Source organism: Nicotiana tomentosiformis, chromosome 3, assembly GCF_000390325.3.
Source record: "Nicotiana tomentosiformis chromosome 3, ASM39032v3, whole genome shotgun sequence".
Lineage (NCBI taxonomy): Eukaryota > Viridiplantae > Streptophyta > Magnoliopsida > Solanales > Solanaceae > Nicotiana > Nicotiana tomentosiformis.
The window spans coordinates 84,177,444-84,203,802 of record NC_090814.1 but is presented as its reverse complement, the minus strand read 5'-3'; the positions used below and the strand labels follow the sequence as shown (position 1 = coordinate 84,203,802).

Genomic DNA, 26,359 nt, shown 5'->3' with positions numbered 1-26,359 from the left:
TCAGTTATTATTATCATTTTATATTATTGTATTTGATAATCTGTTCAACATTTTAATCTTAAACTCCACATCAGTTAAATTTGACTAGAACATGAGAGTATTCATAATTATACAACTGGTGTAATAATGATATTAATCCGTTATAACATGACCAATCTGAATAGCCTCCCCATGAAAACTGAAGACACAGATCAATCCTAGTCAGTTACTTAAGTATGTATTCTAAGCTGGGCAACAAAAGACTGGCCGTATTGTCAAGTCGTCAGGAATTATGTTGCACAAGTTGGAATGAACCTTCTTCATATTTTCTCTTAGGAGGATAGAAAAAGATCAACAGCCAGTGCAGCGAACTAAAGAATGCGAGTATCCTGTGGGAGCCTGAATACGCAGGTGTAGCAAGAAGGTTATCCCTTAGTAAACAACAACAAACCCAGTATAATCACACAAGTGGGATCTTAGCTGAACCAAAAATAAATTGGAAGAAGCTCAGAGTGAGTGCTAATCTAATTGTTCAGTAAATAATTGGGACTATCTTATCAATTGATCCTATATTCATATATTGTCCGAGAAAACATGAGATTTGGTGAGCGGCAACGGCAGAAAATGACGAGCACTGAGATCAAAAAATTTAGAAAGCCAACTTATTACAGAAAAATTGGAAGCTGCAAAAAGAAAACTACCCTAGCCATAATGCGGCGACAACTCCAATAAGAGAATGGCACTGTATACTCTAGAAAACCTTCCTTCAACTCTTTGACAGAAGACCACAGGTAAAACGGAACCTCTGCTGGACTGTAAAAGCTGTGCACAATCTGGTATAACCATGAAATACCTTTATCCTACTAAATTATGGGTTTTGTTTTTGCTTTGGAATGTACTTTATCTTAGTAGACTTATCATGCTTCTGCCTAAACTTGACCTTAGTGTTGCCATTGGACGAAAAACTAAGATCTCCAGTATTTGCCTGCTGGTTGTCAGCTTTGACAAGAATACCATGGTCCTGATCAGCATATGACAGGGCTGCTTCTGAACTGCCATTTTGCATGTCGGACTGTCCTGAAACCTCAGTGTCATCGGAAAGGACTAATCTAACATGATCTCCCGAGATTGCCTCCTTCCATCCTACATTTATTCAGACCAGTCAGACTAATATGAAGGTGATAATAAGCAGGTAGAAAACCTAGAACAGGAGATGAATAAGAGCATAGAAACATACTCTGAGATAGAAAAGCTTTCGCAGATACACTGCAAAATCCCAGACCTTGAAAAACATTTCCATCTGAAACCTGACATGTGTAATTCTTACTCTTGCCAGTAGGGTTGTCCCTCGAGCATAATCGCAAATTATTTTCAGTGGAGGAAGTCCGATTGTCCAACTTTACAAAGATCACATCCTCTCCAGGATCTTGTTGTCCACTTCCATGCCTGCTCACAGGCCTCCAGAGCTTCACAGCTGCTCCATTTGACCCATCCTGAAGAACATCATGCTTTGCTGGCTTCTGTACATGATTTAACTTTTGTAGCATGGCTGGCTCTGTGCTTTCAAAGTTATCTTTTTCGACAGTAGGACAGTTACCCTGTCCATGTGTGCTGCAATTTTTCATTGGAACAGATATAGAACCAATCATCACTTCACAGTTACTCTGATCTTGATCAATTGCCTCTTTCTGCGGATCCAGCCTTAAGCGCTCACCATTTTGCACTCTAATTTTTCTTGTCCAAATCTTACTGCCATTAACAGGGGCACCTCGGTCTTTAATAACTCCATGCTTCTGTACTGGTTCAAGTTTCTGTACTTCATGATTCTGGCTGTTACGAAAACCATTTCTCCCTGTTCTTTGTGATTTTGCGACTTGCCACTGGGTGTGGGGGAAATGCCGTCGACTATTTGCAGACACTGGAGGGGGTTCAACATCCTGAATTTCAACCAGATCCAGGTGTGGATGAGAGATATTTAGTTGGGCTTCAATGTCCATATTTTCATTGTTAGTGAATTGAACAAGTTCAAGGCAGGAGGAAATATCATCAGATACTTCGGGAGTACTAGAACTGGATTCAGATGCTGCCGCTGAACGGACAGAAGATTCTGCTATTGGACCTTCAAAAGAATCAGCAGGTACCTCCAAATCTCCCCTTTCCCAATTTGATTGCTCTCTTGCTCTCTGTTCCTTCTGCCTAAGCTTTTTCAGCTTTTTCCTTTCCAACAGCTCAGCTTGTCTACAAGAAAACAAGAATGATAGTGAAAATGAGTTTCTGTAACTGCACAACTGAAAATATAATCATGTATCTTATTCTTTTTTTGATAACTGAGTAAAGTCCGAGGGCTAGTGACGGACGATTCTAAACTCAATAAATAATGGGCATTGCCCCTATACCCTTCTATACTTAAATATCAAGCATTTGTCTGCAGCAGCCAGCAGGATTTGAACGATGATCTACATCACATGTTGTGCTCTTACCACTAGATCAATGCCCCGGAGGCAAATCATGTATCTTATTTTATTTTTATGTAAGTGATAACAAATCTTTCAAGTAACTAGGAGTTGTTAAGCATGTAGAATATTTTCCCCTTTGATTTGTGTCTCACTCTATCGCTTTTTCTCTGCTGACAACTTTCAGCCTCGAACTCTTGACATGGCATGAAGAGAACTCTCCCAACAACTATGAACAAGAATCGCTGGTTCAGTCTCACTCTATCCCCTTCCGGAAATGCTAAAAAAGCTATTGAAATCTCCTCATTATTTATTTTCCAGACTTACAAATCAGTTGGCCAAGAACAAGTAACAAAACAAGCAGCTATGAAACCAGAGGAAATTATTGGCCACATTAATAGGGATATAAATGTCAACATCACCGGTCCTCAAAACATGTATACCATTTCTGGGATTGAGAACTAAATGAAAAGTAATATGCTTCAAGAAAAGAGGGAATAAACTCCAAGAGCACAACTTCACAACATATAAATCTGTTTACAAGAATAGTCACACCTCGAGTATGTAAACGTTTTCTAACACTTCATTCCATAAAATAAAAAGAATACCTCTTTATCAATTATTGACTACCTACTAAGAACATAAGAAAAATGATGATCAGTAAAAGCCATAATTCCTAGTGGGACACATGAAAAGGCAATATTAGAGAACGAGAAATACAATAAACAGTGCCTCACCTTTTTTGAGCAGCTTCTTCCTCCTCAAAAAGCAACTTCTGGCATCTCATAGCTTCAGCATCTTTGTCTGCGAACCATGCTTTTACCTGGGCATAACAGGACACAAGTCACTGTGCATGTTGGTTTAAAGGACAGGATCGGTCTGATACGAGAAAAAGAAAAAATAAACAGAGAATGCTTTGCACAACTATCAGCATTTTCCAAAATATAATTAACCTAGAAACATTCATTTCAATGCAATATGCTGGTGCATGGCGTTAATATTTCTATAGACATGTACACACAGACAACATAAAGCTAGCTAGTTCTCAAGAAATAAAGAAAAAAAATTAAGAGGTAGGGGAGAAAGAACTACCAGTTTCTGTTCAAAAAGGAAGCTAGCGCAAGCAACCAAATTTTTCAACTCGAGACCTTTTTTGGCAGCATACCCGTCAAAAACATATTTTTGCACCGACTCGGCTGTGCCAGCACATAAAAATGTTTTTTCGCTAGCATCATCAAGGATGCTAAATAATTCCTGAGAGGTAATTGGAAGCTTGGAAGGTTTACCTTGGATGACTTCCTGCAAATTAACTATGAGCATTATTGGCTCTTCTGCTCACTTCTCTTTTGTCGGGAAGAGCATCGATAGCACTTGACAGGAAGTTGAAATAGATTACTTACCAACAAAGCTAAACCAGCCTTATAATAATCTTGAGGATGAGCCCAAATCACCATCTTTTGCAGAGATGTTGCCAGGTCATTAACAAGTGAAGATCCAGCAAGGTCCTGAAAGTCATTATCAACCACAAAAATGATCCTTTGTAAGTTTAAAGATCAGCAGATGAAACGTTAGAATTTTCTAGGGTACTACAGTCCAACAGTCACTTTAAAGAAAATTTTACCGCCAGTCGTACGCTTATTATAAACCAGTGTTGTGAAAAGCGCTCGTTTCGGCGCTTAAAGCGCGAAGCGAGGCGACCGCTGTGTCGCTTTTATGTTGTGAAGTGTAGTAGGTCAGATGAAGTGTCCGCGTCTGGCTCTGAAGCGAGAAGCGACTGTAGCGAGCGCTTCAGTCTTTTAAGTGAGCCAATGTTACTTGAGTGAAAAAAATAAAAAAACTGAGTCTTTTTTCACAACATCAGCCCATTTTCAGCATTCTTCAAGTTCAAGTTCTTCAAGTTCATTTTGTGCTAGTGGAATAATGATAGTGGAATATAATAATGATAGTGGAATACAAGAATTTGACAATCTTGTAAAAAAAAAGGATGCTCATTTTGTGCTTTCATTGATGCTACTCTTTAGTTTTTGCATTGAAGTATTGAACATTTTCTTACAGTACATGTGTTGTCTACGCAATATTTATTTTAGTATTTTTTTTTAAAATTCCGATTCACTTCAAAAAAGCGAGTGCTTCGCTTCTCGCTTCACGCTTTAAGCGAAAAGGGGCTTGTCGCTTTTCCTCGCTTCACGCTCTTCATAACACTGTTATAAACAAGCTAGAGATTTCTAGCATGAGTAGACATTTATATGAAATAAAGAGATAGTTTGAATAAAAAATAGATCCGTTAACCTCTACAGTTAACAATTACTTGTGTGATAATAATCAGCCTGCTACCTCTCTATAAAGGGAAATAGAACTAAGTGCATAAGAATTAAGCTGTAATTTCTCATAGAAAGGTAGAACATGCAGAATACAAACAAACAAACAACAACAACCCAGTAAAATCCCACTAATGGGGTCTGGGGAGGGTAGTGTGTACGCAGACCTTACCCCTAACCCGAAGGAGTAGAGAGGCTGTTTCCGAAAGACCCTCGGCTCAAAAAAAAATAAAAAGACAAAATGACAAAATGACAAAATGACAAAAAGGAAACAATATTAGTATCACAACAACAATCATAGGATAAATATACTATTGTCAACTTCACATATATACGTCAGAGATGTAAGAAGCACCTTGTAGCACATCACCAATTATCCTACTACAATCACTGCAAGCAATTTAATGATCAATGGTTGATTTTAGATGATCTTCACATTTGTCTCAAATTTGCATTTTTTTTTTGGATAAGGTCAAAATTTGCATGTTAAGAAAACTCACTTCAAATTCCAGGCGAACAAATACCTAAGACAGGTAAAGTGAATCTGGTACTTACCTTTATTGAAACATCATGCAACGATACAACTTCCTTAATCTCATCCACTGAGAGCTGCATGTAGTTATGCAAACATAAATAGCCATATGGAACAAAGGACACTGAACAACACTACAGAGAAAATTTAGAGAGGGGAGCAGAGGGGAGTACCTTATCCCAAAATGCTCCCAGCAGATCCCTATATTTGCGAGATTCCTGCAAAATGTGAACAAATAATAAGATGCACATGTAGCACACCCACATTCAAATTATTGACAAGCAAACACAACTGCACTTAGTTTTATAACAAAACATTGTAAAGGTCACCAGAATGGAAATTATATTGGAAAAAGGTGGTTTACATATGCAAACAGTAAACCTATAACTTTCTGGAACAAAACAAACTTGTTATTCTGAAAGTACAAAGTAATATAAAGGAAAATGACATCTAAAGATACCTTATCAAAGTTTAAAGCTCGGCGATGCAGACGCATATGTCTCCGATAATTTATAGGGGCATAAAATTCCCGAGAACATTTTTCACACTTCTGAAGTTTTAACGGTGTTAGCATTGGCCAACCACCAGCATTATCTGCACAAAGAACCACATAAACCAAAATCAATCCTCATGGCTTCAACTGTAGCTCCATAGGTAACCAATTTTTAGTCCATTTCATGTACTTGAAGGGTTCTGCCTCTAACACACAAAAGACAAGTACTGCCAAAAGCTTGACATTCTTTACAACCACAAGGTTTTCAGACCTACTGAAATATTGGTGACTTACCTGACTCACTTATCTAATATGCTCAAAACCTAGAGAAATGATGTATGCTATGAATGCAGCCATTTTTAGACGTTACTTTGTTACCTTGCTGCTCTAAACCATGAAGCAGTTGAAACCACTGGACAGGACCATCCCCTGTTCTTGAGAAAGAAAAAAGAGGCTCCTTGCCTATGGCTTGCCTAATCAGAGTATCAAGCGAATCATTTCCCTCATCGGCTTTCATTGCAGCTGGAGTAGCACCTATTCTGAGCTTTGCAACCGACATGTATTCTCAGTTAATGGCTCATAAAATTGAACTGCAGAAGAAGTTATCAATTAGATATCAACAATCCAAATTAATATCGCATATTCTGCAGCACGAGTCAGATATATCTGTACATGCATGTTTCTGAGTTGGGCTTGTGTAGATATACTATATCTTCATCATGGCAGGCAAGAACTGCAAAAGATGTGTTTTTTACAGCAGAAATAAAAAGAGACGCAAGAAAAAAGTAAAAGATGAACACAACTTGTATCTTTAGACATAACCTGGAAGAGACACTACTCATAAATTTTGAAACTGAAAATAAAATTTTTGAAACTGTACTCATAAATTGAAGATACAATCACAGAATGCCACTGAGTTACGAAAAATTACAGCAAACAAATGGACAGAAAAGAAGAATAAACAGAATTACTTGCATGAACAGCCACAATGTTAAAACATCCTGACCTAAAACAGATATATAGCAAATCCAAAACATCTGGAAACTAAAACAACAACAACAACAAACCCAGTAGTTTCCCACAAGTGGGGCCTGGGGAGGGTAAGATGGCTTGCCTAATCAGGTAAGTCAACAAACGCAGTCTTACCCCTACTCCAGAAGGGCAGAGAGGCTGTTTCCGATACTTATCTCAGTTATTCTACTAATTGTCACTCAGAAGCATAAATTACTTTCGGCAGGCACCTGAGATCATCATAAAGAAGAAGATATTCTAGTACTGATTTGTTTCCTATCCGGGAACCAGGCATAATACTTATTTCACTAATCAAAAAGAGGTTCACTTCTAAAGGATTTTGGAAATCTCTTAAGTTGACCTTTAATCCAAAGATGCAGACCTTCTTTGAAGTTTTTCTGAATAGCCTTGGCTAGCTAAAAACTTCAAACCCTACATTGAAGCAGAAACAAACCTGGTGATTAGCTTTACAAACTCAACTTATCTACCTTGTTAGCTTTAGAAGTTTAGGCATGCATTGCTCATTTCACAGATTAATTTTCGAGTATTAAATGAGAAGCTGATCCCAAGTGTGCATATTTAAATTGTATTTAATTATTTAGCAAGCCTACTTCCACTATCAACAACTACTACCTTGTTTGAAAATATTCTTTCAATCGTTACTGATTTAAAAATATTCTTTCAATTATGATGCAATTGACTCTGTGACGCTAGCTCGTTTTACAACTGAAGCAATTCATGCAAGAAAGATGGTTTTTCCAGCATTCAACCAGCGAAACTTCTCTTTCTTTTCTTTTTCTTAATGCACCTAGAAGAAGTGTTTTGAAAAAGCAGATATCCTATCAACAAATGAATAAATAGAAAATTTACTGGTTAAAAGGCAACAGGTCACTAAAAGAAGGCTAGATAAGAACAACACCTATCAATTTTTCACCTTCTATAGTACAGATGTAATTGATCTCGAGCAGCAGTCTCTCATAAAAAGCCAAGTACAGTTGACTTTTATTGGTACAGCTGGATCTCCTTGAACATCTCAACAAGAAAAAGGTTTACTGCTTTATGGTGAAGTGTACACCAGTCCCTTCAACTAACTTGAAATCCTGAAGATCCTTACCCTGTATGCTTACTGAATAGGTGGGCAGAAGTAGAAGAGAAACTAAGAGGTAAATTTTGCGCCATCAAATAATCAGTCTTGTTAACCATCTCCATGAAAATAATCTACTGTTTATACAGAACAGAGTTTTCTTAATAACTTCCTTAAATATCGCAACCAAATCTCAAATGTATTTTTAAGACACTAGAGTCCATCCTTTCCAATACAATTAAGGATTCCATACGATCAGCCAAGATACATAAATGTTAGATAATGAAATCAGTTGTCAAAACTAGAAGCTCACCTAATCTTATTTCTAACAACAGAGCCTATTTTCATATTATCCTTCTTATGTAAGATCTTCCTTCCATTATTACTTTATCAAAGAAAAAGTAAGATTCCTAAAGATTATGGTTAGGAACCATACATACATTAAGGATTGTTAACCATAATGTTTCAAAACTTATTAATTTTATAACCGAGAAATACCCAAGCCAGGGGTGCACAATTTACAACCTGGTCGATAATGGTCTTGTTCCTCTACCCTACTCCACTTAAATACCAGGCTTTTGTCTACGGCAGACGGCAGTGTTCTAAGTTCTAACCTAAGACATGCGCCTAATCCACACATCACGTGTGGCAATCTTACCATCGGACCAAAGCCGAGGGATTCAAAACTTGTTACTGTATCTCAAAGTACCATTCCCAATAGTGAGGTTTGCAACATTCACCATCAATTATGATTTCAACAATGACTCATAGAGGTGGATTACAACAACAACAACACAGTATAATCCCACTAGTGGGGTCTGGGGAGGGTAGTGTATACGCAGACCTTAACCCTACCCTGGGGTAGAGAGGCTGTTTTCAATAGACCCTCGGCGTCCTTCCCTCCAAGAACTCCCACCTTGCTCTTGGGGTGACTCGAACTCACAAAAAATCACAAACTCTTTTTTGGAAGTGGAGGGCGCTTACCATTAGAGCAACCCACCTTGTACTCATAGAGGCGGATTACAATAGATAAATTTGTACACCGGGCTCAAATGTTGGATTCAACAGCATTTAGAATAAGAATATTAATTTTAAAAAAAAGCTCCCCGTTCCATCACCAATGCAGAATGAGAATCATAGTTACTGATTGACGCATTCGCATTTAGCGCATCAAAAGTTAAACTTTCTTCAGTAGTTTAATACACTGCTTAGGTTGCTATAAAAAAAATATACAGTTATGCAACTTCTACACAGTAAAGCAACTCATAGAACTAATAAAGTTCCAATAAAAATAAATAAGACTCTATGATATGAATGAAATAACAAAGCAATAACAAGAAGTACATTAATATCAGATCAAAGTAGAGCTAACTTGATTAAAAAGAAAGAAAACGTGCGTCGAATTAGGGCTTGAGGTGACGTGATCCGTGATCGGCACGTGCCGGTACAAAACATAGAAAAAGAATACTCCTTAGTAGAGTTTAGAATACATACCAGTGCCGCAAAAGTATCGAGGGATCACCGGCGGTCGGAGGGATTGAAAATCGCCGGTAGAGAGAAAAAAAGACTATGTGAATATATATGTATTAATGTGTGTATAGCTGGAGCCTTTATATATATATTGGGAGAGGAGAGGAGGAGTCGGCGAAATCTGCTGACGGACCAAAGGGAGGGAGAGTGAGAAGTAGGGAAAGTGTGAGAAAATAAAGGAAGAATATGGTGTAAAGGAGCAAAAATATGTAACCTTTTGGGCAACTATATGGAAAGCAAAATGTGTTCCGTACTTTTTTAAACTATTCTAAAAATAAATTTTAGCTTTTAGCTGTCACTTCTAACATATAAAAATAGATTTTTATTTTTATTTATCATTTCTAGCATATATTAATTACTCATTTCAAAAAAAATTTTAAATTCATTAAAAATATACATAAATTAATATGAATATTATGGTAAATTATATATTTTATTTATTATTTCTTAAGGGACATGCAAAGTACACAGTAAATAAATAAAAGTGAACGGAGGGAGTACTATATATATTTACTTATCTATTGTTGAATTCCAAATTTTTTTGACTTACTTCATACGTTGGGTAATAATGATAATTTGTGGCTTTGTGCACTTTGCGCAAGTGGAACAAGCACGAATTTGGATTAGTCGAGTTCTATCCAATATTGAGTGAAAATCAAATTAATCATAATTTGTGACCCCATATTTTATTTCCAATATATATACACACACCAGATTTGAGGCGTTCGGATACCGATTCGCGATGCAAGAGTATAGCAGAGTAAAAAATTATACGGTTTGAGGTAAGTAACATTTCTAAACTTAGTTTTGAGGGTATGAATTCCTGAATTTTGTGTTATATCAATTTTTGGAGGTGACGCACATGCTAGGTGACGAGCGTGTGGGCGTACATCATAAAAATTGTGAGTAAAATAAATCATGCGGAATTAATTTAAGAGAATTATATTAAGTAAAGGTGATACTACTTGTAAAGGCAAATACTTTTGTCCAGTTGAAAGTATTTTCCCAAGAGAAAACATCTTCAGCAATTCAAGGTAACAAAATAAAAAGGCAGCTCGGTGCACTAAGCTCCCGGTATACGCGGGATCCGGAAAAGGGCCGGACCACAAAAGTCTATTATACGCAACCTTACCCTGCATTTCTGTAAGAGGTTGTTTCCACGGCTCGAACTCGTGACCTCCTAGTCACATGGCAGCAACTTTACCAGTTACGCCAAGCCGCCAAGGCTCCCCTTCTCAAGGTAACAAAATACTGGAAAAAATTTTCCCAAGAGAACATATTCAGCAATTCAGGGTAACAAATACAGGAAAGTTATTTAATCAAGGAAAATATTCTCCCAAATATACAACTTCCGTCATATCAAACACACTGAAGAACAGGGATTCGTCCTTTTGCTCTATATTTGTAGTATGCAATGTACAAATTGATAAAATCTATACATGTGCAGTAAGACTTGTATACGTTTCCTAACAAGTTCAAATAAGTCTTAATCCAAGCATTAACTCAGTGGGACTACCATGAGGTATGGCTAACTTTGTAATTTCAGTGTATATTTCAACTTTGTAGCTGTTTTTGTTTGTAAAAGGCATTATAGACCCTAATGAGTTTCAGGACTGTTGCTGCCATTCCTGAATTGCGCGATAGAGAGCATAATTGGGAATTAGATCGCAGGTATCCAGCTTGAGGTTTGTCATCGGAGAAGTATCATGTCCGCTATACAGCCATCCTTTTATTGCATCACCTTCATATGTATAACCATCTGCTGCTATATATGGGTCTTCCATAACTTCCTGAAAGTGTAATGGAAAAGATAAGACATCAATCAAACAGGACAGACAAATAACAACAACAACAACAACAACCACCCAGTGAAATCCCACTAGTGGGGTCTGGGGAGGGTAGTGTGTACGCAGACCTTACCCCTACCCGAGGGAGTAGAGAGGCTGTTTCCGAAAGACTCTCGACTCAAGAAGACGAAAAGAGACAATATCATTATCACCAATAGAAACCATAGGAAAAATAACATCATGAAAATGAGAAAGTAGATGCAAAGCAAACGCGATAGACAATACATAGACCCGACACTATGGAAAACAAAAGAGTAGTAAGACACAACCTTGCCACTAGTTGACATCGACAAAAATCCTACCAGACTAGCCTCACAAAGGTACGAAATAAGGGAGACTCAACTATGTACCTCATAACCTACAACTCTAATACTCGACCTCCACAACTTCCTATCAAGAGTCATGTCCTCGGAAATATGAAGCCTCGCCATGTCCTGCCTGATCACCTCTCCCCAATACTTCTTAGGCCGTCCTCTAACTCTTCTCGTGCCCTCCAAAGCCAGCCGCTCACACCTCCTTACCGGGGCATCTGAGCTTCTCCTTTGTACGTGTCCGAACCATCTGAGTCGCGCTTCCCGCATCTTGTCATCAATGGGAGCCACGCCCACCTTCTCCCGAATATCTTCATTCCTAATCTTATCCATCCTAGTGTGTCCGCACATCCACCTCAACATCCTCATTTCTGCTACTCTCATCTTCTGGATATGTGAGTTCTTAAAAGGCCAACACTCAACTCCATATATCATGGACAGTCTAAGTACCGCTTTGTAAAACTTACCTTTGAGTATCGGTGGCACTCTCTTATCACACAAGACTCCAGATGCTAACCTCCACTTCATCCACCCCACCCCAATACGGTGTGTAACATCCTCGTCAATCTCCCCTTCCCTCTGGATAACCGACCCAAGGTACTTGAATTTGCCGCTACTTGGTATGACCTGTGATTCAAGCCTCACTTCCACGCCCACTTCCCTCGGCTCAGTGCTGAACTTACACTCCAGGTATTCCGTCTTCGTCCTGCTCAGCTTGAAACCCTTAGACTCAAGGGCCTGTATCCAGACCTCTAACCTCTCGTTAACACTGGTTCGCGACTCGTCAATCAGAACTATATCATCGGCCAAGAACATACACCATGGCACCTTCCCTTGAATATGGTGTGTTAACACGTCCATCACCAGGGCAAATAAGAACGGGCTGAGCGCAGAACCTTGGTGTAACCCCATAACAACTGGAAACTGCTCAGAGTCGCCTCCTATAGTCCTAACCCGAGTCTTAGCCCCATCATACATGTCCTTAATTGCCTAAATGTAGGCAGCCGACACGCCTTTTGTCTCTAAGCATCTCCAGAGAACTTCTCTAGGAACTTTGTCATATGCTTTCTCTAAATCAATAAACACCATGTGCAGATCCTTCTTCCTCTCCCTGTACCGGTCCACCAACCTCCTAATAAGGTGTATAGCTTCCGTAGTAAAACGACCCGGCGTGAACCCAAACTGGTTGTCGGATATAGACACTGTCCTCCTCACCCTCGCTTCAACCACCCTCTCCCCTACTTTTATGGTATGACTCGGTAATTTGATACCCCTATAATTGTTACAACTCTGGATATCACCTTTGTTCTTATATAACGGAACCGCCGTACTCCACCTCCATTCTTTCGGCATCCTCTTCGTTCTAAAAATAACATTAAACAGTCCAGTCAGCCACTCCAAGCTTGCTCTAGCCACACACTTCCAAAATTCAATCGGAATTTCGTCTGGCCCGGTCGCTCTACCCCTACTCATCTTACGCATAACTCCCACGACCTCCTCAACCTCGATGCACCTGCAGTCCCCAAAGTCACGGTGACTCTCGGAATGCTCCAGTTCACCTAGCACAATATTCCGATCCCCTTTTTCATTCAGAAGTTCATGAAAGTAAGTCTGCCATCTCCTCTTAATCTGAGCATTTTCCATCAATACTCTACCATCGTTGTCCTTGATGCATCTCACTTGGTCCAAATCCCGGGCCTTCCTCTCTCTCGTCTTCGCCAGCCGGAATAACTTCTTCTCTCCGCCTTTTTCCCCCATTTCCTCGTACATACGGCCATAGGCTGCAGTTTTAGCCTCCATGACCGCCAGCTTTGCTTCCTTCCTAGCTACCTTATACCACTCCATGCACGCCCTCCTCTCCTCCTCACTTATGCTCCCTACTAATTTTAGGTATGCTGTCTTCTTCGCTTCCACTTTACCTTGGACCAGTTCATTCCACCACAAGTCTCCTTTGTGCCTATCAGAGACGCCCGTCGAGGTCCCTAACACTTCTCTCGCAGCCTCCCTTATATACTTTGCTGTCGTTGACCACATAATGCTCGCGTCACCACTGTTCCTCAAGGCTCCCATAGCCGACAACCGCCCCTCCAACTCCTGGGCTTTATCCTTAGTCAAGGCACCCCACCTGATTCTCGGTCGTCCGCGGTCGAACCTTTTCCTTCTCTTTAACATAATACCAACATCTATCACCAAGAGCCTATGATGCGTTGTGAGTATCTCACCAGGAATAACCTTACAATCCTTACACAGCCCTCTGTCACACCTCTTAAGGAGGATATAGTCAAACAGAACAGACAAAGTATACCAGATATGAAGTCTCAGCAACCATCTGTACACAGAGCAGAACTACATATAACGAAGGGGGTTCAATAATTCAATTAAATTCCATTTGTCAAAAATTTATACTGTGCAAATAGTGTGTGAGTGAGTATATATTATCGAATTCCCTTGAGATAACGTAAGCTCCTAGAATAGTGGCAAAAGTGCTCGTTCAAAAATTGCTTTAGGTTATAGGTTTTAATTGTAGTTGTGACAATCTTGCATTTCTTTGAATCCCCTTGTTAGAGTTGCTGGCTCCAATAATGTGACTGTACATTTTGATTCTTGATAGTATCTTATGTACTATTCTTGATTCAAGTCAGGAAAGGGCAACTGCCAAGGATATAGGGGGCTTCTTTAATTCTTTACCTGCGAAAGTATTCATCATTCTAATCATGTTTTGTATCACCTGAGAGAAAGTAAGACATTCTTATCATAGTCACTTGCTAGCGCAAAAGTTACTGAGGGAACGTGAGTTTTATGTACAGTCACATAGAATGAGTGCTCAACACAAGACTGAGCATCTGATATGCTAGATTGCTGTATACATATTCTCACACAAAACAAGCATTGAACACGAAAATTGAGCATCTCACGCAGACAATTTCTACATCTCCATTTGGGAGGTAAGAGTGACTAGTTATGAAACTAATGCCAGAATTTGAAGCAAAAGAACACTAATCATATATCTTAACCTTACCTGGAAGATAGGACAAACGAAATGAGGAGGAATTCGTCGTTGACCCTTGGAACCCTGAGATGAAGTATTTGAATCCGGGCATGGTGTGCATACATCTCTCATTGGCTCAATTGTTGGCCAGACATCTAAGAGCATATTAGGTCGATTTAAAGGATCATTCGCACAGCACCTCAATGCTAGATAAGCTAATAGGTTTGCTCGTTCAGTTGGCCATTCACCAGCTGAACAGTCCAAAACTGAACCCAAGTTCCCACTTTCCCAAGCACACTTGACCTCCCTCACTATGCCTGAAGCTGGTCTTGCAGTCAAAAGTCGTAAAAGTATAATACCAAATGAGTAAACATCAGATTCCACAGTAAGCTGTCCCTTATCGATACATTCTGGATCAGAAGCCTCTGGGTCATCCTTACAACAGAATATGCCATCAATACTGGAATTCTCATTATGGGAAACCAAGAGATGGACTCCCAGATCACTAATTTTGCTGATAAATTTAGCATCAAGGAGGATGTTGCTAAGTGTCAAGTTTCCGTGGACAAGGCAAGGGTCGCTGGCATGCAGAAAGATAAGAGCAGAGCATATCTCAACAGCAATTCTTATCCGATGTTGCCAACAAAGAGGGCGGGATTTTGTTCGGCCAGCCAGGTGATCTTCAAGGTTTCCTTTTTCAAGGAATTCATATGTAAGGGACCTAGATTCTGAGCAAATCCCCATCAGTGTAACAAGGTTTGGATGCCTCACCCTGCTCAAACTTTCTGCCTGTAATGAACCAAAAAAACATTGTTAAAGAAACTGTTTATTTATCAATCGTAAAGCCAAGACAGTTATTCAAAGAATGGGAAAAGTGTAGACACAACATACTCCAGAAAGCCTTAAAAATTTCTCCATAAGAACAAAGATGATAACAGTGGCTTTATTCTTCAAGCAACAGGTTATTGAGGATTAAGGCAGAAAATGGAAGGAAATTTCATATTCTGTCAAAGCATCAAAATCCTCCGCATTTAAGGAACAGGGGCATCTATAGTAGATCTAAGGACTGTCCTGTACTTGAGATCAAGAAGAAACAAATCGAGGAGATTTCACCCAGTCACTTATCCCACAACAAACGTACAAGGGTTCCTACAAAAGACACCACAAGGGAGGGGAGGGTGGGGATAGGAAATATGAAATGAAACCACTCAAGAATTATTATCCATCCCACATTTCACTAAGATTGTGCACTTTCAAAGTTTCACCCCTTGGGAGAATTGGTGCAATTTCAATCTCATTGAAACTAAAGCTTTAAAATGCCGGGAATGAAGTGTATAATATATAGCAGGGCAGCTAGTACTTGCATAAAGAAGTGCAATAGGAATCAGCAAACGCAATTATATAACAAGAAATTCAATTGCGCACACTCCACAAATTTAGCATCTCAAGATTTCATAGAGATTCACCTTATGTTGGAAATCTGAATCACTTAAAGAACCACAAGCTGGTAACATCTTTATAGCTACTTTTACATTGTGAATAATCCCCTTGTAAACACTTCCGAGTTTTCCTTCTCCAATCTTTGAGGTTGGATCAAAATTTTGTGTAGCCTCTATGATGTCAGAAAAAGAAATTGAAAAGAAATTTTTGATACAATGCTCATCGGTATCAGCTTCTACCAACTTTCTGAATTGGTTAACTTCTTTAATTGCATTGTCACACTCTATCTGCAGCTCATCCCTTTTCTTCCTAAAAGATATCAGAAGCTCCACTGCTTGAATTATCTTCTCCTCTAACTCCTGTGCTGCATAGGAGGACTCAGCTATTTGACTTTCTAGTACAAGCTTCTTCTCCTGGATCATCTGAAGTTCTTTCAGGCACAAGTCATACTGAATCTTCATCCTTTCTACTTCTTCCTTTTGCTTTGCCAAAATTTCCTCCTTTTCTTTCCTTCGGCCTTCCTCTTCCTTGGATAATTTATATGACACTTCAGCCTGGGACAATCCAAAGCCGGTGACAAGCATGTTATAAAAATATGTGGACGTCTTCTATCCACCAAAAAGTATTAGTAGGGCGGAAAAGCCTATGATTCAAGCTCTAGTGGAGTACCAGGTCATATCATTACATCTAACTAGCTGCCAGCTGGTATCATGTATCAATTCAATTTGTATATACGTATCAATATACATGTGTGTGTGTGTGTGTCTGTGCGTGTGCTCGTGCATGGGTGTGGGTGTGAAGCAAGAAATCCAAATTAAAATATGTTATTTTTATCATAAGACAACTAGACAAGTATAGTCGTGGTGAATATGCAAAATAGCAACTACCACCTTAGAGAAACTAAAGAAGATCAGAACTGATAATCAAGTGGTAAAAACTACACAGGAGTCTTAGCTATCTCACACAGTGGTTCGTAACTTTCTGACTTCTTGTTTCTTAAACACACAACTGCATAAAACGAAATGGTAAAGTGAAGAGGTAATTGGGAGATTCAGAGAGATGGATATACTTGAAGGAGGAAGCAAGAATTACCATGTGGATAGCCTCCATAGCATCTTCTTCAGCTCTCCATCGCTTTACCGACTCTTCAAATGCCCTTTTTTTGGAGTTCTCAGCATCCATCATAGCATGCTCCAGTCTACTCCTTTCATCACTAGAGGGTTTCGCGTGAAATCGTCCTTCTTCCTGGATCAGATATTTGATAAATAATAGCTTCATGTTAACCAGAAAGAAAAAAAAACTAGTAGCTTCATAATGCATGTCACAGTAGTGCACCAATGACAGTCTCCAACAAGATGGTACTGCGTTAACTTTCCGATCATTTCTCTCTCTCTCTCTCTCTCTCTCTCTCTCTCTCTCTCTCTCTCTAACAAGACGAGCTGTAACAAACTCTACATTAATGCTAAGGAAATTCTAGAGCCGGTACATGTTGGAGATTAAGCGATGAAGGTTCATACAGATCACAACTTCAACTCTTTAAGATTTAAATACGCCTTAAGAGCTTTCATGATATTGGATACAAGTTTGCGGCATCTTCATATGAGAAAGTATAATGCTTACCAGTATAGGAAGAGATGTTGAACGATGTAAATGTGCTTCACACTTGTTTTTTGAGCGCAAGAATGAATAGTTTCCTTTGATCTCTACGTTGACCATTTTGTCAGCTGACATTGATGCGTCTTCCGAAATGTTCAAATCTTCATATCCATCATCAGCATGATCATGCAATTTGGTTCCTCCATTATCTTTTGGAGACGACAATGACTCTTTGCTAGTTAAATGAGAGCAGTTCTTAGACCTTGCAAGACAAAGGGAAACAAAATAGAAAAATAGTCAACCTCAGAAAACTGTTCATCAAAAGCAACAATTAGTCCTCATTCCTCAATCCCAAGCTACCCGGGGTAATCTATATTTATCCTCACTATCCATTTTGTTCCCTTTGGAAAACTGTTTATCAAAAGCCAAGCGTAAAATTCATGCTCAATAACATTAACAATGATTTACAAAAGTTCTAGGGTAGCTCTCTTCTATATCTTTTTTTTATGCCATAGCATTTCATCCTCAGATCAATTCCATCAAAAGACGTATATCTAATGAATTTAGTTCCAACATCTGATTTTGTGATATCAAATATCTAGTAGCAATTATCTCGCATGCAAAGCAAATAACTAAACATGCCCCCACCAGTTCTTTCTTTTTCTTTTCTTTTTGTGGGTGGGAGTTCAAAATGATTGCATTCTGTCTCACATTTTGTCTCTGTTCTTGGAGGAATACCGGGATATGAAAGGGTAAGTAAATTTAATCCTTTTAACTTGTTAAAAAAGTAAATTTAAAAATCTTAAACAGCATTGGACTGTGAAGCAGCAGAAACGAGATAATGACGGAGTTGAGAGCCTGTAGCCAAGGTAAGGTGGACATCTGAAGATATCTGTATATGGATAAGAGCACAGATGGTGGAGATTTTTAGACATTTCTAACTTGTTGTACAACTTCTCAGAAATTCCATTTCTAGGTGGAGCATGTCAGAATTACATAGATCACAAGTTATAACAACCTAAAAAATACCCAAGGACCACTGATATATTAATGTGACCTTGAAATTCCATTAAAAAGAAACAGCCAGTGACATGCTTATAGCATTACTGGCATATTAAAGCGACAACGGCTGACAGATGCATACTGTTAAGCTTCTTCCAACGTAACCACATTTACGTCCAAAACAAAATATATCACTTTCAGGGGTTGCTATGATCGCGCATCACAAGCAGAGTGTCAACTAGAACATTGCAATGTGGCAAAAGACATGAAAAGGGCATGTGTGATTGCAACGATCACTTGTTTTTTAGTACTCAGACCTGTAAAATGTGTGGATACATCATACAAAACTGCAGATTATGACTATCTAAGGAGTATTCTGATAACAAAGCACATCATGAGAAAGTGAATCATGCGACAATAGAGTAACATACATAGGCCATTGCTTTATGTGTTATCTGGATGAGTTCACACCCACAGTCATCATACCTCGTATGTATCAGGTAGCTGCTGCAAGTAAACCAAATTTGACAGTGGATTGGTGCATGCTGGCACACGAATTTAGCTTTGCTGGACTTGAGCTCTGACAATTGCCTGCAATCTAGAGAATCCTAATCAGCAAAATTGTGGTTATTGGAAATTCTAATACCAAAAGAAAATTAAATTCTTAGGACTTAATTCTAGCAAAGCTTGCTGGGTTTTCTGTCTGTAGAGAGCATGAGTTTATGTTATCAAGCAGCTCTAATTCTGTAGCAGTTATTTAGCAGCCAAATGAAGCATAATTCTAGCCATCATATTGTTAAGTCCTAAAAATAAGTCCTACACCAAAAACTTCAAAATTTGCAGTGTCGGTGCCACAGGGTTTTACAAGGAACCACAATATCCTTTAACTCTGTAGGGAAAATCTCTATTTAGAAAATGGTAAAATCTAAAGACATAAGCCGAAAAGAAGAAGAATAATAAAAGGAAAAAAATAGCCAAAATTGCAAATAAAGCAAATGAAAAAAACCCATGAAATGAGATGCACGAGACAGTAACATAGTTAAATGTGAAAATCACTTGAATGGATAGTACAACCATTCCCTAAAGTTCCAAAGCTTCCTGTTCCTCTTATGATAGATCTTCAAAGGAAAAAAATGTGTCATACTTTGAGTAATGAGTCTCTGCTGCTGCTCCCATGACAAGCCATTGAATTTTGTGTTGTTCAATAATATGTATTATCCCTTTCTCCACATTATTCATTTCAAGCCACACCTTACCCCCCTGTATCTGCAGAAGTGAGCAGTGTTCAATATTTTGAATACTAGTAACTTTATCTATTGCAAGCAATAATATGGTTTTAATCTATCTCAACATGCATTAATAGGCATGCAAAGCATTGTGATGCTTTCTGCAAAGATGTTATGACCAATACTTGGAAGACAGCTATTGGAACCTATCTTCAGCCTAACTTCCATCTTAAACGGCTTACTTGGTCTTAACTGGAACTCCAACTTTTCTTTCTGTAACCTCCCAAATCGCAGTCACTTTCCTCAAAAGGAAGTTCTCTATGATGTGATAAAACTTGAAAGCCACAAGGGGCTCACAATCATAAATGACCTTATATAGAGCATATAAGGATGTGAATAACTAACAATGCCAAGTCAATCTAAGAAGAGAATTAGAGAAAAATGTACCCCAGCTTGGGATAAAAAGAGAAGATGCTGATTTAGAAGTTTGAGCAGTTTTTGGCGTTCAAGTTCTTGGCATGCTTTCACCATGTGCTGTTTCAGCTTTGTACCTGAAACCTTCCCATCCACTGCAAATTCAAAGAAATGTAATTCATTCATCTATGGTCATGTGAATGACTATAATTTTTTTGAAGAATAAAAAAGGGTGAATAGTAGGCAAATAGAGGTTAATGCATTCATCATAGCAACAAGAAAAGAGATTATTAATTATCACTTTTGACATGATCACTAACGCATCATGCAGTATGTCTCATTCCATTTTGGAGCGATTGGGGCCTTGTGAGATTAGAGATTCATCTGAGGCATGCAAAATTTGGTTGCAAAATAGCATTTTTGAAGTATAATCCCGATAAGGCTGACTTACAACTATTATACCTTTGTGTGGGTACTTTGGACTATTTTGTTGTGTGATTATCAGATATACTACGGGTTCAAGGGTAAATGGAGCAGCAAATTAGTACAAGCTATTTCCTTTTCTTTTTTCTTTTTTTGTTGGTGTGTGTGTGTGGCTAAAAGTATATTAACTAGGAAGCTTCTGAATTGCAAGATGAGTAAAAATTGGAGTAAGTTGGAATAATCGAAGTGCGCGCAAGTTGACCCGACCACCACTGTCACAAAATTAAAAAAAAAAAAACAAGAGCAAAAAGGACACATTTTCCTTCATATGTTTAGATTGATTACAAGACTTCTATGTGTATCAATCAATCAATCAATCAATCTAAAAACTGCATCTCAATCCCAAACAAGTTGAGAGTCAGGCAACATGAAGAATACAAATGTCATAACAAAACTTTATGTGTGTATACTGCAGATGCTTAATGTTAAATTTCATATGTTAAAAGAAGGCAGTGAGCTTACGTAAATGATTGGGCTGGTGAACGTGAAGAATACAAATTCTCCTAACAGAAAAGCTTTTCAAGGCCCATGAGAGTATGGATTTGCCCTCCTTCACATTCTTTCCCACTGCTACAAACACCGTATTCTCCCCATCACAGATCCCTTCTGCATTAATCACTCCAAACCCCTCACTCATCGCTCCAAATTCACAAATATTTACAAATCCCTCTGCAATTCTCTCCCCACAAGCTCAATTTTGCTCAAAAAAATGCTTTCATAGGGTTGGTTGATCAATCTGTAACTGATAAAGGGGTAATCATAAAGCACTTTCTGGGGGAGAAAGTGGGTGCCTGCTTTTGGACGGAAAAAGGCTTTCTTGTTAGTAAGAAGAAGAGATAGTGTGTGGAAATTTTATCTGTAAAGTTTCCATTTTTCTTTTTTCCTTTTCTATTTTCCTTTCAGTGTCAACGTTAACAATTCTGTCTTTTTCTTGCCACTCTTTAATAATTCTGTCTTTACCGTCAATTTGTTCGTGGATTAAGACATTGCCTGGCTGATAATTAGCAAAATTACAACTGCATTTAGTATTTTAATTTATTACCAAAAGCCGACGAATATTTTACTAAAATTCCTTTACTCCGTTTAAACTAAAAGTTGTATCACAATTAGTCATGGATCAAGATATTGTTTGGCTGAGAATTAGTAAAATTACTGTTCTATAATCTACAACCAAAAGCTGTGCATGGTAGTACGTACCACATTAATATTTGCAAGACTATGTGTCATTTAAGGTATTTTTTATTTTAATCTCTTACTCTTAAAGTTTAGTTGTTAGTTTGGTACAACCTACATCAATATATCTCCTTGCATATACTTCAATAACTTAATTGTTTATTTTAATATATTATAAAATTTCAAGTGAAATGATCATTTCAAACTTTTCGTACAAAATAAAGAAATACATATTATATAGGAGGTAATAGTGAGAAAGAATGGGGGGCTATTTCATCAAGGCGTTAATAATTTATTAGTAGTACATCAACTGTCATTACTGCTAGTTCATTTTTTCCAATTAATTTAGTCTCTTCAAGTACCATACATGTAAAATTGATTGATTCATTTTGATTTTATGAGGTTCTTCAATTATATGATCAACTGGATCAGAACATGACCTTTTTTTCTAATTTTCCATTTGTGTTTAAAATAATTGGTCAAAGAAAAGAAAGGTAAAAAAAACCTAGGAGCAGATGAATTGTCCCAAAACATACCATGTGGACTTATTCTAACTTTAGCCATACGTCTTGTGGGTGACAACGAGGCGAAGACTTTGATTTTATTTCCCCACATTTAAGGTTAAGCAGAATGTCAATTTAGCTCCAACTTCTTTGACGGGAACAAATTAACTTTTTGCTCGATTAGTTGATATTGGTTCAGAAAAAACTCATTCACACTGAATTTTACTTAATTATAATTAAGTGATCTATAGATATGATAATATAACCCACGAGGATTTGTGATTAACTATTAACTAAATTAGATTATCCTAATTATCTAAACAAGAATTAAACCTAAAAATATTTTATTCTAAACTAATTAAATAAAAAATATATAAATAATGAACTTTGAACAGAGAAAGAGCAGATTTTTATGATATCAATGTAATGAAAAAGATCTAGGGTTATGAGCTATCTAACAATCCTATTGTATTCTTCAATTGAATTGACCGACTAATTTATCTAGCTTATTGGTTGACAGGGTTAATATTGCTCATAAGAATCTGTCAAGTTCTTACTTGCCTTTTCAAGCTAACCTAACGCCTATATGTCTATGGAGTTAGAATCAACAAGAACGCATTTATAATTCATGCAAATCAACCAAGCAAGGCAATTAAGTATATATCTATCCTAACCACGAATTTGTTCCCTGATGCCCGAGTTCAAGAACTTGCTCTACTCAATCCTATATGCAATCTAGAATTCCCACTTTCGAGTTCAATTTTAGATTCGTAGATAGTATTCAATTGGTGATCAAGCAATTAAATAATTAAGCGCAAGATTGAATAAATAAACCAATATGATAAATCAAGAAGGCAAAATCTGTCACGACCCAAAATCTGACCATGGTCGTGATGGCGCCTATCGTGTTACAAGGCAAGCCTACTTCCCAAAATATTTCTACTAAACCGATTATAAGAATTTAATAAAGCATTTCAACATTTGAGTTTCTCATAAACTAAATCAACTTTAAATAAAATTTTAAAAATACGAAAACGAGCCCCAAACATCGGGGTGTCACTAAGTCATGAGCGTCTAAAACTATAAACTAAGATATATAAACTGTCTAACTGTCCCAAAGAAGAAATGATAAAAGGAGTAACAAGGTCCTGCGGACGCTAGCAGCTACCTTGCAATCTCCACAGATAGCCGGCCTGAACTCAACGATCACCGTGCTCTAACTCACCTGAATTTGCACATAAAGTGCAGGGTGTAGCATGAGTACAATCACCTCAGCAAGTAACAGAAATAACTAAGGAACTGAGCAATAGTGACGAACTAAGTAAAATAGTCCAATTATTTATTTATTTATTTATAATTTAAAAATAAACAGAAATCAACAGGTAAATTCCATAACTCAGTAAATGCCACAAAGAAGTTTAACAGATAAATGCAGCAACAACACAAATAAATACCACCTCACAGCAGTGTCACTCCATCACTCATCACTCGCACTCAGCACTCAATACTCAAAACACTCAACACTCTGTGCTCACTGGGGGTGTGTACAGACTCCGGAGGGGCTCCCAAAGCCCAAGCGCTAAGTACTGACAACTCATGTGCCATCATATCAATACCTGAATCCACACGGTCAACTCACGTGCTACGCGGACAACTCACGCGCTATGGTATCAATACCTAGACCCGCACGGTCAACTCACGTGCTACGCGGACAACTCACGTACTATGGTATTAATATCCTTACAACCAGGCCCTCTGCCTCACTCAATCATGTACCTCACAATCACCAACAAATAAGGGAACACAGTCCACATCAAGTATCACTGCATATTAGCAAATAATAGAGACTGAGGTAAACATGTACAATAATTTCTATGACTGAGTACAAATAATATGAGCATGAATAAAGCCAAGCATGATTTCTAACATGAAGGCAAACAAGTTCAACAACAAATAAACACATAACCACAGATAATAGCCATTAGGCCTCACAACCTCACGGGACAGACCAAGTCTCAATTTCTCACGGTGCACACCCACACGCTCGTCACCTAGCATGGGTATCACTTCCAAAAAATCACGTGATGTCAAGTCTCCGGGTTTATACCCTCAAAGCCAAAGTTAAAACTGTTACTTACCTCAAACTGGTCAAATCTCTACCCCGCAATGCTCTTGCCTCTGGACTCGGCCTCCAAATACTCCAAATCTATTCACAATCATAATAATACCATCAATATACGCTAATGGAATGAATTCCACAAGAAAAAGCTTCAAAATTAAACCAAAACCCGAAATTGGCTCAAAAATTACCTGAGGGGCCCACGTCTCGGAACTCGACAAAAGTTACAAAATCCGAAAGCCCATTTAACCACGAGTCTACCCATACTAATTTTACCAAAATCCGACCTCAACTCGACCCTCAAATCTACAAATCTTATTTCCAAAATTTTAAGTTCCAATCTCCGATTTACACCTCAAAATCATGTAATCTAGTCGGATTATTCGATGATAATTCAATATTATGGAGTAGAAATGATCACAAGGGACTTACCTCAAGTTTTTCTTAAAAATATATCAAAAATCGCCTCTCCTTAAGCTCCAATTTGTCAAAAATGGCAAATGGGGCGAAGTCCCCGTTTTTATAATTCTGCCCAGACATCCTCGGTTCTGCCTTGATCTTGGCCTTCGATCGAGGTTCTCGATCCGGGTTCTCGGTCCTGGCCCTCGATTATATCTTCGACCCGTCCTTCGACTGTGGCCCTCGACCCTGGGCTCGATCATGCCTTCGATCGTGGCCCTCGACTCTGGGCTCGATCATGCCTTCGATCGTGGCCCTCGACTCTGGGCTCAATCGTGGCCCTCGACTCTGAGCTCGATCATGCCTTCGATCATGGCCCTCGACCCTGAGCTCGATCTGGGCTTCGGTCGTGGCCCTCGACCCTGAGCTCGATCTGGGCTTACATCTGGGCAGAAGCAATTTCCAACAGAAGGAAATTGCAGCAGCTGTTCTAGTTCAATTTTTGATCCGTTAACCATCCGAAACTCACCCGAGCCCTTGGGACCTCAACCAAATATACCAACAAGTCCTAAAACATCATACGAACTTAGTCGAATCCTCAACTCACCTTAAAAAATGCTAAAACCATGAATTACACCCCAATTCAAGCCTAATAAACTTTGAAATTTCTAATTTCTACAAACAACTCCGGAACCTATCAAATCACGTCCGATTGACCTCAAATTTTACACACAAGTCCTAAATAACATAACAGAGGTATTCTAATTTTCAGAATCGGATTCCGACCCCGATATCTAAAAGTCAACCCCCCGGTCAAACTTCTCAAAAATAAAACTTTCGGCATTTCAAGCTTAATTCCTCTACGGACTTTCAAATAATATTTCGGATGCGCTCCTAAGTCCAAAATCACCATACGGAGCTATTGGAATCATCAAAATTAAATTCCGAGGTCGTTTACACATAGATCCATATCCGGTCCACTTTTCTAACTTAAATTTCTCAATTATGAGACTAAATGTCTTATTTCACTCCGAGTTCCTTTCGGACCCGAACCAACTAACCCGATAAATCATAAATCAATTGCAAGACATAAATTGAGTAGTAAATTAGGGAACATGATTATAATATTCAAAACGACTGGCCGGGTCGTTACAAAATCAATATCTGAATAACAATAGTCATGAAAGAACCACAACCCTAGAACGTGAAGTTTAGCTCCACATAGACATGGTAGCCAAACAACAAATCATACAAAGAAACATAGAAATTACTAAGTTTGGTGAGAGAAAGATAGAACTTGATGAATTTCGGCCTCCACGGCGGCTTTGTGCTTGTATATTTTCTCTCAAAACGTCCTCTCCCCTCCAAAATAGGTTTAGGTTGGATTTTATATGAGTTTGGGACATCTTGGGGTCGAAATAACCGAGTCCCGGTCGAAATAGGACATGTTCACATTT

General features: G+C 38.4%; 2 protein-coding genes across 6 annotated transcripts; both read right to left on the bottom strand.

Annotated features, from left to right (window-relative positions):
• Positions 1-533: 533 nt before the first annotated feature.
• On the bottom strand, positions 534-9,588 carry LOC104087232 (uncharacterized). 4 transcript variants are annotated; one of them, XM_009591648.4, is made up of 12 exons: positions 9,365-9,588; positions 7,721-7,912; positions 7,169-7,218; positions 6,154-6,365; positions 5,743-5,876; positions 5,456-5,500; positions 5,306-5,359; positions 3,833-3,937; positions 3,525-3,731; positions 3,170-3,255; positions 1,217-2,217; positions 534-1,122 (listed from the first exon to the last, which is right to left on the bottom strand). In XM_009591648.4, exons 4-12 carry the CDS (start codon positions 6,332-6,334, stop codon positions 848-850), a joined length of 2,088 nt encoding a protein of 695 aa, XP_009589943.1. In that variant the 5' UTR covers positions 6,335-6,365; positions 7,169-7,218; positions 7,721-7,912; positions 9,365-9,588; the 3' UTR covers positions 534-847. The 4 variants fall into 4 exon arrangements, with proteins under 4 accessions (XP_009589943.1, XP_009589942.1, XP_009589941.1 ...); XM_009591647.4 differs by lacking the exon at positions 7,169-7,218; XM_009591646.4 differs by lacking the exons at positions 7,169-7,218; positions 7,721-7,912.
• A 1,099-nt stretch (positions 9,589-10,687) lies between these two features.
• Positions 10,688-21,568, bottom strand: LOC104087234 (U-box domain-containing protein 32). Of its 2 annotated transcripts, none has more exons than XM_009591650.4 (9): positions 21,171-21,568; positions 20,259-20,380; positions 19,730-19,851; positions 19,072-19,176; positions 17,608-17,845; positions 17,080-17,232; positions 16,014-16,541; positions 14,578-15,336; positions 10,688-11,190 (listed from the first exon to the last, which is right to left on the bottom strand). In XM_009591650.4, the coding sequence occupies exons 1-9, from the start codon at positions 21,343-21,345 to the stop codon at positions 11,008-11,010; spliced, it is 2,385 nt and encodes a 794-aa protein (XP_009589945.1). In that variant the 5' UTR covers positions 21,346-21,568; the 3' UTR covers positions 10,688-11,007. The 2 variants fall into 2 exon arrangements, with proteins under 2 accessions (XP_009589945.1, XP_009589946.1); XM_009591651.4 differs by having other exon boundaries at positions 19,660-19,851; positions 21,171-21,527.
• Positions 21,569-26,359: the final 4,791 nt, after the last annotated feature.